The sequence below is a fragment of the Spea bombifrons genome, chromosome 5 (genome assembly GCF_027358695.1).
Source record: "Spea bombifrons isolate aSpeBom1 chromosome 5, aSpeBom1.2.pri, whole genome shotgun sequence".
Lineage (NCBI taxonomy): Eukaryota > Metazoa > Chordata > Amphibia > Anura > Pelobatidae > Spea > Spea bombifrons.
In genome coordinates this window covers 33,341,106-33,355,096 of record NC_071091.1, presented here as the reverse complement: position 1 = coordinate 33,355,096, position 13,991 = coordinate 33,341,106, and the positions used below count along the sequence as shown (strand labels likewise).

The 13,991-nt window shown below is 38.1% G+C and overlaps 2 protein-coding genes across 4 annotated transcripts in view; one reads left to right on the top strand and one right to left on the bottom strand.

Annotated features, from left to right (window-relative positions):
• Positions 1–335: 335 nt before the first annotated feature.
• BLVRA (biliverdin reductase A) lies at positions 336–7,694 on the bottom strand. 3 transcript variants are annotated; one of them, XM_053467203.1, is made up of 7 exons: positions 7,553–7,694; positions 5,225–5,352; positions 4,409–4,528; positions 2,936–3,033; positions 2,480–2,587; positions 1,608–1,779; positions 336–1,261 (listed from the first exon to the last, which is right to left on the bottom strand). In XM_053467203.1, exons 1-7 carry the CDS (start codon positions 7,589–7,591, stop codon positions 1,006–1,008), a joined length of 921 nt encoding a protein of 306 aa, XP_053323178.1. In that variant the 5' UTR covers positions 7,592–7,694; the 3' UTR covers positions 336–1,005. The 3 variants fall into 3 exon arrangements, with proteins under 3 accessions (XP_053323178.1, XP_053323179.1, XP_053323180.1); XM_053467204.1 differs by lacking the exon at positions 7,553–7,694 and adding an exon at positions 5,466–5,599; XM_053467205.1 differs by lacking the exon at positions 7,553–7,694 and adding an exon at positions 5,509–5,589.
• Positions 7,677–13,991, top strand: part of LOC128497242 (cytochrome c oxidase assembly factor 1 homolog) — a 44,771-nt gene continuing 38,456 nt past the window's right edge. The window contains exons 1-2 of the mRNA XM_053467206.1: positions 7,677–7,794; positions 8,806–8,914. The gene's annotated coding sequence lies outside the window, so the exon portion shown is untranslated. The remainder of the gene's footprint in view (positions 7,795–8,805; positions 8,915–13,991) is intronic.

Sequence of the window (13,991 nt, the reverse complement as noted above, 5' to 3'; positions counted from 1 at the left end):
TTTAAATGAATGCTTCTGACAAACAGATGTACTAGAAGACATACAATAAGCTTTGGCAAAAATACAGAAATAATTTGCCACAAGTCACCTTTTAAAGTCATCATCCGAAGGTATATTTTAATTCATCTTACTACACAAACACTACAGGTTTTGCCTCATATACTGATCACATGCTATTTTAGATCTTTAAGGCACATCAATCTTGGTATAGAGACAAGCTTTCCTTTCTGCTGCTTCCTACAATATAACTGAAAATTAGAGAACGAACGTCTAGAAGTGTTTGAAAAAATAATCGGCCCTTTTAAACATATTTCAAAGTTTTAAGGAACGAAAACTATTGTAAACTAGCGCTTGCTAAGTGTTAAGTAACTGATGATTCATGTTTTCTAATTTGAGGAGTGATGTCACAGCGTAACCTAAGAACCAGGCATTCGATGTAAAATTAAACATAACAGGCTGTGTTGCCAGATAAGAAACTGTTAATGTTGAAGAAAATGTGGTTCAATGGTTTTACTTATGACTGGTTGAATACTTCTATATTTATTGTAAAAGAACAAGGCACCATAATAATCTTTAGGGCATTAGACACAAGTTGTGTCTCAACCATATCAGTGCAAAAATATTTCACATGCCTAACTAAAGTCTTACAAGGATTCCAATTCAAGGAGTCTCAGAATGTAGATACAAGGTTTCAGAGTCTCCTGAGTTACCTTCCTACCGGAACATAACTATTGGTTCCTGGGCTGCATGACTACATCTGGGACAGACCCTAGGAACTGGAAATGGATATACCGATGTCCAGCAGCATCTCTTGTTAGCCCCAAAAAGAAACAAATCAGGTTGGCTCCTAAAGTTCTCTAATAATTTGTCTGGTCGTGGTCTTAGGACCATACCAATAAACAGGAATTCTGATGCTAAGTCCTAAATGTGAAACAATTGACAGGAACATTCATTTTTCCACAGTTTACAGAACTGTACCAAGATACTGCTTTATAAATATGGTTCTTAATGTTTACAAAGTTGCCTTATATTCTCAGCCAGGTCAATGCAGTGGAGTATTCTTTTCTTTTCTGCTGCCAGGTTCTCCCTTGATACCTGCCCAAGGAGCTTGAACGCAAACAGATTCTGATCTTGCATAAACGGTCCCACAGAAGCTCTTGAAGCTGCAGGCATGGTGTCTAAAGTCCCAGTGGTGAAGGAGAAATTGACTTTCTTCTCACGCTTTAAACCTGGGGACCTTTCCTCAATCCAGGTCAGAGGTCTGTGGAGGTAAATAACATTATTTACTTTTTTCTACGAATGCCATACAGAAAAATACAGTAAGCAAAAAGACAACTCTATGCACCCCTCAAAAGTAAAATAATGGTTTGTCTCAGATGATTTTAGGACAGCCAAGAAAACAACATGGACCATATGCAATGTAAACTATGTTCACCATGAGATCCACTCAGTATGCCTCAAAAAGGAAGTTCCACATAATTAAATTACAAAAAATCATAATTTGTTACTTCGGCTCTCCTTTTGGTTTGTAGGATTGCCAGATATTACAGCACATTTTCTGTAAATTGGATTATATTTTCAATAAATAAATAAAAAGAAAGTCTGACCTGCTCTCTGCTGTAAGGAAATGTGCAGTGAGCTTAGAATAGTTATCTTCTTTCACGTCTTCTATACTGGCTGAAGTCACAGTCAAGTCTCCGAAGAGGTCAACCAACCAGGTCAATCGTGCAATTCCACTAAAAGCTGGGAATCCAGACTGCTGTTCATCTAGTGGCCCACCTGAAATAATAAAATGTGCAGACTTGTAAGAACTAAAAGGTTTTTTTCTGTGCAAAAATGATAAAGATGCTCCAATTTACGGTACTTCATGACCTGCTGCCTAAAAAAAGAGATTAAAATATGCTTAGTTTACAAATGGCATACCAAATAAAGTTCAGAAGATATAGATTAAGGACTCCAATAAATATTTAATGAGGACAACATAAATTAAACCAGCAATGTCTAATTAGCAGTGACGTAAGGCTACAAGTAAGAGAAGTTCTGATTATTGGATTTCATGGGGTGGGCCATGCAGAGACTTGTTTTATCCAGGTATATTTCATGTGATGTTGACATTCTTACTTAAAATGCCATCCATCTTTCACATTCCAAAATATCATTGCAAACACGTCCCCCTGTATTATGTTTTAAGGAAATAAAATTAAGGTAGATTACTAGATGTCTCTGTGCTGTACATATGTCTCTTACTTACCACGTTTATCATCTGTGCCCCTACTCTCTAAATATGTATTTTGCGGCACATTTTTGGCGACATCCTTTCTATATCAAATCTTGCATGGGAGGTAGGAGATAGCAATAATAATTGCTAGGTAGTTGGAAGTGCCAAATAATTCATTGGTGATATATACTAATAAGCACTAACAATCTACATACCGCCTAGTCTCAGAAAGAACTGGCAACAATAACGAATAAAGCTCACCTGTGAAATGGAGCACACCTTCCACCAGCTTCTTCCCTACCACTTCTTTCTTCAGTTGCTTGTATTCCTCTGTAAGGAGTTCAATATGCTCTACATGCAGAACATTTCCTGCAGTACATAGAATGGGGAAGAACATATAAGGGATGGTTCAGCTTTATTCAAGGAAAAAAATAACACAAAGATGAAGAAGGAAAGTCTAGCTTATTTCCTTCTAATACGTGGTCCTATTTGGGCAAAAGTCAATGTGATGTTTGGTACTGCCTTATGCCATCCCCTCTGCCATCAGGGGTCTCCCTAATAACTGGCCCATTGAGAAGTGGCGTAATCTCCCCCTTTCCTTGCAGACACTATATGCATACATATGCAGATTTATCATATTATTGCTATACCATTACAGATTAACCATAAAAAGCAAAGTACATACAAAACCATATAAATAATAAGCGTTAAAGTTACCTTTCTGCTCAGCCAACTGCCATAAATCACGCGCAGCATTTAAAGACAGTGCCATTGGGTATTCCACAAGTACATGTTTACCAGCCTCGAGAAAAAGCCTTTAAAGAAACCAAAAGTCATTAGTTTCTATAAGGGTGAAAAAGCTCATTTAAATGTTATTTTATAGTGATGTTATAATGCTCCTTTAGGAATGCAGCTCATTAAACTATAACTGTGTCAGGCAAACGTTGGCCTAGTAGTTTCTTATGCAGTGCTGTACATAAACCGAAATTATATGTGACAGATCTGTTTAAAGACACTGCTAGAACAGACTATAAACCAGTTTGGTTATCAACAAACCAATCTATCTCATCAGGACTGCACAAATGCAACGGATTCTTATTAGACACATATACAAAAAAGGTATAACTGTTCTTCGATGATTATTTTCCCTGTGAAATAATAATATTTTCCCCATTTGGTACTGTGAATTATACACAAGGTGGATACACCAAATTCACCGTTGTTAAAGTGAAATTTGATTTTTTTACATTTTTTTACTAATTATAAGTTATTTTTCAAAAAAATATGGCAATGAAAACCATTCATTGCAAAATTTCTAGCCATTATCTTAGCCTGATCTACTAAGCAACAGCTTAACTCATATTGCCTCATAAATCATATTCCCTGTAGTAAGTGATACAAATGCTCATTGTTTATACCCCAGAAGGACACTAACACACGAAGGTCTCCGGAGGAAGAGACTACGTAGCACTGCCATAAAGAATTGGGTCAGTGTGGTGAGCAGGGAAAGTCACTTAAAATATTACATTACTGTCAACAATGGTGGCCTACTGGTCAGCAGATATATGAGGCCATCTGTAACAAATTGAAAAACCTATATCACCGTATACGGGACTGTGTTTTATTATCAGAGAAATTCCCTTTAAAGTGATCAGTCTCAAGTTTACTTTGGCACCCTTCACTTAAAAGACTAAGTGAAAGATACCCCAGATGTAAAGCCTGCTAAGGACAGTGGAGCTTAGCAGGCATGTTTTCATCCTGGTAGAGATGAGAGCTCCAGTTTGAAACATGTAGTCAATAAGCGATTTTGATCATAAAGTAGTAAACCTATTTAGATCTCTGGGTTCTTAGCACATTTCTCATCTGCAAAATCAGAACAGCTGGATGGACTACAAAATTGGTGTGCATGCTGGTTATGTTTTATTTTGTGTTGTGTCCAGACAGCATATTACAAAATGTAAACAGTATACTCCAGCACATGAACTCTGTTCCATTCTAATGTCCAGAAGGAGCTCACTCTTAATGGGGGAAGTAGACTCTTCGGATAGTGGCCTTTAGCCCCACCAAATCCATGACCAGGTCCATCCACAACGATCAACCTTTACAGGCCAAAAACGAACCTGCTTCATAAATCTGTGCAACTGCCAAATGAGCCACTCATTTTGTAAGCACAAAGAGAAACTATCTTACCTTATACTTTCTTCATGGTTCGTATTATTTGTACAAATGAAAGCAGCATCAATGTCTTTTCTTTGGAGAGCTTCCTCCAGACTGATTTGCTTTGCAGAATTAACTTGGCCAAGATTCCGCCTGAGGTGAAAAATAAAGGAACATTATTGCTAGTGTTCCCACAAACAACATGGCTTTGCGTGCTTCTTCATAAACAAATCTCAAGAACACGCTCTACCCGAAGAACACGATTTTCTGCTTTTTGTAAACACGATGAGATGTTTTCATGCCATGCAACTGTGGTGCCTATATTTACACTATAAGGACAAAAGTATTGGGACACCTGACGATTATGCCAATAGGGACTATTATGCATTCTAAATTCATAGCACTGTCCAAAAAGGGGACATACCCAGACATTTTGGACAATTCTTTTCTATTCAGATCTCAAAAAAGTAACAATACATCAGGCTCGACAAACCCAAGGCGTCATGCCTTGGGCTCAGTGTTTTGCAGAACAAGAGGGTAGCACTGGCTAGGGCCACCATCGGGGATCCAGGCCCTTCGTGCTTGGGTGAAGTGGCATGCTAAAGTGGGTCAAACCATTTGCTACCTTTGCCAGAATCAAAATTTTTGTATTACCTTACACTTGTGTCCAAATTGGTGTCATTCCTGCTTCATGGAAAAAATAATCCACCTGGCTCCTAAACCCCACATAGTTTTTGTTACAAACATGCTCATTATCCGCCTAGAACATCAGTTGCATATTAGCTGCCACTGTTAATATCGCCTGTAAAATAACTAAACTGGATAATATGCTTGAGGAAACCAACTAACCTTGACACAAAACCTACAAGGTTCAGGTTCTCCGAGGGACTTTGCTGCAACGGATTGAGAAGGTCTCTGATCCTCACAGAGCCGGCGATTCCAATTCCCACAACTACAACTCCAAACATTTTGTTTCCCTGTAACATGCAGACAATAAAGGGTTAACAACTGGAGAAAGTAGAGGAACTTACATTTTCACAGTACTGCTTTCACAACGATAAACATGTTAAAACGTGTAAGTAAGTCACACCTTCCTGGTATGACTTGTCTGAGAGCCCATCTCAAGAACTCACTTGGGCTTATTCCAGAAGACTTTTAGGACCTAATCTAAGAACACATAGGCAGTGACTGCTATATAGAAGCCTTTTGAAATATATTGTTCAGGACCTTCCAAGTCCATACGCATATTGTAGGAGTAAATACTTTTGGCAATTGTAAAGTGATCTGGCTGTATAAGATTACAGAATTATCTGCCACATGCTTTGTTAAGATAAATCTTACAGATCCACACCCTGCAACCTTTTAATAGCAGCGTCATTCAAGCGGTTAAACCAGAAAATGCTAGGTTATGCTTTGTGGTAATGATCTGCTGACCTAGCAGAGCAGAGTCTTCAAAAACAAAAACAAAAAAAGACGAATAAATGGGCACAACATGAAAAACACACAAACTTGCAGTTAGCAAAAAATGTGAAGCATTTTTTTTAATTTTCTACCTACATCAAAGTATCTTTATCAAAGTATGACTTTATGTCAGAAGGAAGCAAGGATACTTTTTGACTGAGGTCAACTTTATCAGGATCTCACGATTCATACTCTGAATTGTGTAAAAAACCACGAGTGTTCTCAGGTATTATAATGAGTTCCATCAACGATAGCTTTCAAAATACCTTAAATGGCTCAAAATCATTTAATTAAAAAATAAGGATGTAGTTATTTGTACACTAATTTTACTCAAACATAACCTTCCCTGCTTCATTATTTAAACATGACTGTAAAATAACATTAGAAGTAGATTATTGCGTAGACCTGGACTGCAATCATTATTATTATTTATTGTTCTATATAGCGCCATCATATTCCGTAGCGCTGTACGATGGGTATAGTAGTATATAACATTATTTGACTTATAGATGAGGTGAGGAGGACCCCGCTCAAACAAGCTTACAATCTAGAGTTAGAGGCTATTAGGAATACCTACAGACATACTCTCTGTTTTCATGTGTAAAGTCTTGGCATTGCTGCTAATTCAGTGAATTAGTAAAGTCAGTGAAGTCAGGTAGGGGTTTTATTTTTATATATTTATTTTTTCATTTTGTAATATTCTAAAATACTTTCCTTACTAAATTGATTATAACTTTTCTGGGAGGTTTTGTTATGGAATCATGTAAATTCTTTCATACTTTAGAGGATTATGAGTATTACACTCAGATATTATGAATCTGTGACAGCTGCTTAGAAAAGATGATGACATATAACAGTCAGGGTATTTTTTTTTTTCAGCAAATCAAGTTCAGTTTCCTTTTAATAGAGAACCTGGAACTCAGATGAGACGCATTAGTCTTTACTATGTTATTTTTGCTTTTAAAGTGATATCATATGACCAGCCAACTAGAGGGAATTCAGGTACATGATACAAAATAGTTTTATTTTTTTTTTTTTTTTTTTTTTTTTTTTAAGTGGCACAGAAATGACAGAAATTACTAGCAAATTTACAAAAAAAAAACATCCTTCTTTAACTTCAGTAACAATATTATTATGACATAATTGCAGAAATACATTTTATAAAAATCTTATGTTTCTACCCCTTTGGTTGTTTGTCCCACTCGGTAATTAACACATGCACTGTTACACATATTTACACATACATTCTCACAATAACACACACATGTATGCCACACACACTTACTTATACTTACATACACTTATGCTAACACACGCGCTTACACACACTCATGCTAACACAGAATTACACCTAATAATAGCGCTTTGTAATAGTGTTGCAGGACTAGGGGGGCCATTGCCCTATACTGCCCAATGCCAGCCTGTACAGAGGGCACTTAAAAAGTGCCTGCTATAGGTCCAAAAATATACAGTAAATTAGATTATTTAAAGTAAAATTGGCTCACTGAGTGAAAGGATAAATAGATGTCATCTCTCCTTGAATGTTATGATTTCCTTAAGGTTTCCTGTGCACTATATAGATATTTTCCATTTATAGAACAAATACATAATAGGCATTTTCCTCGATGGATTGCCAGCTTCTTATCATAGAATGCATTGTAATACACACTGTGCAATGTTCTAAGGGTTAAAACCCGATGCAGATGTCCAACTCACCCAGTCCTTCGCTTGCTTTGCAATGAACGAAAATGACATTAGCTATTGCTGCCGCGTGAACGCGCTTAGCCTGCGCGTAATCGAGTTACGAGATGTTCCACATGCATGTAAGCGTGCACGAGCGGCGAGGAAAAGAACGGCCTGATTGGCTTCCCCGATTCTGAGGTCATGTGTTCGCGCCCGTACACGTTTATGGCAGCCATATTTGATTTGGGAAAGAATACCTCTTGTGAAATAAACAGGTATTGTAAGATATAGTTACATGTTTAATTGGCACACCGAGCGTGTTCAACCAGCGATGCAGTTAGGTTACAATAAAAAAACACATACAATATTAATGTTTATTCTCAGTATAATATTAAGTGAGAATTCTAGTCTAGCATTATATCCCCCACGCATGTGAATGCTTCTATGTGTTCCTAAAACATGCCTTCTTGAGCTCAGCCCTTCCTATGGCTATAAAGCTGTGCCCGATTGTAGAAATTCTAAATATCTAATCGCAAAGGGCAAGCTCTCAGGGTCACGCAGTCTAGAACTGACGTGTTTTCATTCATATACTGCTGTGAAAATATATAAGACAGGAAGTTATGGTTTGCTATCCCTGCTTTAATGAAGGTGACTAGTATTAGAAGCTATTTAGGGGTTAATCTGTAGTCTCAGGGTGAGATCATTTAGAAAGTTCCCGCTGTTAGAATGCTACTGATGCTAGCATATAACTAACATTGTGCCGCGTTTATCTGTTAATACCCTATGGACCTTACATAGGGTTAACATATTATTATTATTATTTTTACTAGGCACGTGTAATTATTACACATTGACCACGATTTATAAAGTGAAAAGCCCCCAGGCTGTAGAAAATGTACTTGTGTGATTAATGGGGAGGTAGGGGTTAACTGTTTGTTATATGCCCTGAATGATAACTTGCATGCCCTTACCTGCAAAACATAAATACTTTTATGCTCAGCCATTCTGTGCTTAGTGGTTTGTGATGTGATTAAAAGTTAGTAAATAAGTCATTGTACCCACCATGTACCCCCCCATACCCGTCATCCAAAATCCAGTGGGATGGATGAAATACCAGGAATAATATCCATCTCACCACCATCCCCTCAGCTTTCCTATAATAAATTTATAATAAAATTTGACCTTTTTGCTGTCGAAAAACTTTTGCGTGATACATGCAACTCAGAAACCTTTTAAAAGTTTAACGGTAAAAATATTAACTTTAATGTAATTCTTCTGTTTCTTAGGACTGGGATTCCTCAGGTGGTTCTGTGTAACGGTGCGTGCGTACGAAGATCAATCAACTATCCTCTATTAGAAGCCTGCTAAATATTTTATTCATTGAAGAATTTCCCAGTAAGTCACTTTTAATGTCTGCAACCAGTATTGTTTAACTGACATATTCATAGTATAAAGTTCAGTGAATTAATATCCAGGAATCAAAGAATGAAGCAATCGCACTTTAGACAATTGAATATATGCTGCATGGACAAAAGTATTGGGACACACCTCTTAATTCAGGTGTTTCCATCAGACCTATTGCCACAAATGTATAAAATCAAGGACCTAGCAATGCAGTCTGTACTTACAAACATCTGTGAAAAATGCATCAGAAGAGCTCAGTGAATTCAAGCTAGTACTGAGAGAGAATGCCACTTTTCAGTCCGTGAAACTTCATCCCCGATAGATATTCAGCTGTAAGCGCTATTATTAGAAAGTGGAAGCGTTTAGGGACAGCAGCAACTCAGCCATGAAGCAGAAGACCACGTAAAGTCACAGAGCGGGGTCACAGAGTGCTGAAAAGTCGCAAAAGATCTGCCGGTTCCATAGCTGAAGAGTTCCAAACTTCCTCTGACATTAATATCAGCACAAAAACTGCAGCGGGAGCTTCATGGATTGGGTTTCCATGGCTGAGAAGCTGAATGCAAACCTCACATCACCAAGTACAATGCCAATCGTTGGATCGACTGGAGCAGTAGAAATCTGTCCTGTGGAGTGGTGAGCCATGCAGTTGGCAGTCTGATGGGCCTTGGTGGATGCCAGGAGAACTTTACCTGCCTAACTGCATTGTGGCAACCATAAAGATTGGTAGAAGAGGGATTATGGCATGAGGCTGTTTTTTTTTTGTTTTTTTTTTAGATAGGGCCCCCTTACATAATGCTTCCAACTTTGTGGGCACAGTATGGGGAAGGCCCTTTTCTATTCCACCCTCACTGTGCCCCAGTGCACAAAGCAAGGTCCATAAAGAACTTGACTGGCCTGCGCAGAGCCCTGACCTCAACCCCATCGAACACCTTTGGGATGAACCAAACAGAGATTACTAGCCAGGCCTTCACGACCAACATCAGTGACTGACCTCACAAATGCAAAAATTCCCATAGAAATACTCCAGCATTTTGAGGAAAGCCTTCCTGGAAGAGTGAAAGCTGTTATAGCTGCAAAGCGGGGGCCAACTTCATATTAATGTCTATGCATTTAGAATGCAACATCATAAAAGTCCCTGTTGGTGTAATGGTCAGGTGTCCCAATACTTTTGTCCATATAGTGTATCTCTCTTTTAGATTTTTTGGGAAACGTGCAGAATCTCATTATGCACCAGGAGCACTGGTACATAATGAGACCTGGATGTGAAAATTAATGTATAATGGGAGACCCGTTCCAGTCCATGTAAAGGGAAGATGCACACCTTCTTTCTACCCGTCTACTTCTCCACTCTACTCCTCTTACTACTTCTCTCTCTTGTCATCCTCTCCTTCCCACTCCTTCCTCTCTCTAATTGTCACAACATCTGTCTTACCCCATTCTTTCTTTACTCAGCTGGTGTTGCTGCAATGCCCCCACATCATGGCATCCAGCAACACCTAAAAAAAATGTAAGGGCCCTGTATGATCGCTCCTAGGAGCGGTCGTATTCACCATATTGAAAGGCTATATGCATCTACGATCCTTTCAAACTGCCACCACATAAAATGTAAAAAGGCCCCAGTCATGTCACCATGACATCACAAATAGCACATGGGCCAGAATGACCCGTTTAGAAAAAAACAAAATTTGTACTTATTGCCTATTGCTTAAAATTGTTTTGTACTTATTGCCTATTGCTTATATAGGCAAAAAAACATTGGGTATTTCTAAAGTCAAATATTTGAATCTTTGTATTTTTTTTCCCTTAGCTTTTGTAGATGAGTAAAATATTTTTCAAATAAAAGTAAGAAAAAGTGAGTAGCAGTAAATTAGATAATGTGATCAAAATGGTGGTATATAAAGAAAGCCCTCTTGTCCTGAAAAAAATATATAATTTGTGTGGCTACAGTAAATGAGAGAGAAGTAACTTACAGGTAAACATGAGCACTGCAGAAATGTTAAAACAACCATTGTCACAAAGGGTACAAAACATAAAAAAACAGCTTTGTCCTTAAGTGGTTAAAGGGACACTCCTGCCATCATATGCACTACAATTAGTGAGTGGCACAAAATTAGGACTAAGGGGGGGTGTTCTGCTGCAGCTTCCCCTTACAGTCAAATGGCTTGGGTCAACAAGATCCAGGGGGGCAGCCCCTCTGCAGCATGTCAGTAAGCCAGTTGCCTTTTTGCTCCCTTCAGTGTCACAATTCAGTAAGCCAGTTAAAAGGGAGATCACTGAGCTCCCCAACTGGTTCATTTACACTATGGAGCAGTTTGCCATGTTGACACAGCCTCCATAGTTTAACCCTGCCCATTGATGCTCATCCTTAACCCCTTCGGGCCAAAGGACTTAATAGTACGTCCCCAAATCTCATCAGTTGGTGCCAGATGGCATACAGTTACATCCTATTGCTTTAAGCATTGGCAGATGCTTCTAGTTGGGGCCAAAATGTATGGCCCCGCTCTCAGGGCAATTTTATACGCATTCATGGTTCATGAGTCTCCCTGGACTCTGGAATGTTAATTTTTAAGTTACAATCTCCTTCCCTCTCTATACCTACCTGTCCCATAACGTAAAATCTCTCTCTTAATAACCACTTCTCCCTTAATATCACAAATGATAGGTTAGACATATGAATATTGCCATAAAATACATACCTACTTGCCCTGAAAAATATAAAGTATGCAGGAAAAAAGACGCAAATTATGGTTAAACAAGCACACAGCAAAAACATGCTGATCATTGGGGAATGTATATGTGCTAAATTTTCATCTTGACAGGCCTTTTTTCTTTGAACGCTTAATGCTGAGCAATTTGTAATAGTCATCCTCCTTGTTATTCCTCTCTGTTACAGCAGGTGGCAGCATTTACCTTCTGCATTTAACTCAAAAATGGTCTAACTACATTTTTATATCTGATCAGTGTCCTTGTTTAGTACATATTTAGTTTAAAGGTAAGGGACTTTTTTACATCAGGGAAGCTGAGGTATGCAACAAAAGGTTTGTTACAAACTGAATAACTGATACTGTTGCTTAGATCGGTTTTAAGTTTTCTTTAAATATTATTTTAGGAGCAAACACCATACATAAAAGATGGAACCAAGCAATCAGGGATGGAACGATAAATGATATTCATATAAACTATATTTTATATGTCATAGTGGTGCTGCAGTAGCCCTAAATGAAACCACTGACTATGAAGACTCAAACCATTGTGGATATTGTCCATCTGTTTTATCTATGGTGTGTGTGTTTTTTTGCATCGTGGTCATTATAATTGTTTTGGAGATATTCATTATAGAATTAAGGGACTTAAATACTTAATAAAAACGATCTGTGACCAGAGGTGGCGGTGTAAGATATCAATTAATTCCCTTTATTAATGCTTCAAGTTATCTGAATAGTTTGCATATTTATCAGCTATCACAAGTTAAGTTCTAGAAACCGGCAAGGTACTTAGGATGTGGCATTTTTCTAAAGAAGGAAGTTCTATGTGTTTTCATGTAAGAACCTGTGGTTTTCAGGTCTGCGCTGCTTTTATGAGCATTTTAAATTTATGGGTCTGAGAAACGGTATGGGTAACAAAAAGTATTTCTTATATATAGAAGTGAATTGTTTTCCCAATGATGTTATTATCTTTTATTTATATAGCACCAACAAATTACACAGTGCTTCTTACAATACATATATTCAAGAGGTATGACAAGAATAGAATTGACAGACCGATACAGTAAGTGGAGAGCCCTGCGCGCAAGCTTACAATCTTGAGGGAATGGGGTGAGGACAAACATAAGGAACAGAGAAAGGTGAGAGGTAGTGTGGTGGTTGTATCAGTGGCAGGGAAGTTTTAGCAACTAAGATGGTGGGGCTTCTCTGAAATCAGTTGCTGGATAAGTTCTGTGCTGCTGCAGACTGTTAATATACCTAATGCTCGCCATTGAGTATAGAACAGAGTCTGGCAATAGCTGTGTGGTGATGGAGAAGCTTCGTGCCTGGGAGTTGTGGTCAAGGACTGGTCTTGGGCTTTTCAGTCTTGCAGAACATCTCAATGAACAACTTTTAAAGACCATCACCCTGCCAGTACAGATAAATGATTAATCTCATTGAGCTGGGATCTACCAATGGTAGAAAGAAGGAAGAACATAGGGAGATCTAAACAATATTAGACAGTATAATGTTCCATGCCTAAATCCGAGCAATCGCACGTTTAGATACCTATAACTGAGGGTCGACAAATTTATTTTGGATCTAGGAGCCAGCCAAAAAATGTAGGAGGGGGCTGTTTCTCAGGGTTAAGGCTGGAGGGGGATGTTTTTTAGGGTTATGACTAGACCCTTTTGTTCCAGTGAAGAGACATTTTGTGGCATCAGTTTGGGGAAGGCCCCTTTCTGTTCCAGCATGACTGTGACCCTGTGCATAAAGCAAGATCCATAAAGACATGGTTTGACGAGTCTGGTGGAGGCTGTTATAGCTGCAGGGGGGTTACCTTCATAATAATGCTCATGGTTTTGGAATGAGGTGTCCAACAAGCTCATATAGGTGTGATGGTCAGGTGTCCACATACTTTGGGTCATATGGTATATATCAATTGGTTACAATGTGAGTACATGCAATAATTATACAAGTAAGCTGTCAACACAGACATACTTTGATCTTATCAGAATTAGAAACTGGAGTATACTGTAACAAAATGGGTACAAATTAGTAAATCTATAGATTTCGGTAGGATTGTGCTATAAATTCTGGCTATTGTTTCTGTGGCTCCTTATGTGTCCTTCACATCTTAGCAAATAAGGCAGACATCACATAAATCATGTCTACAGCATAATTACAGAAAAGATGTAATCTGCAAATACATGCCACATATCCTAAGAAAAATATTTTGTTTGATATATTAAAAGTAATCAAATACTCTTTTATCAGATAAACAGTCTGTAAGCCATTTTCATTTGCACACACATTTTCTTAATGTTTATATTTTTTATTTATTTATATGACTAATAAATAGGTAAGAGTCTTGCTAGAAGTCA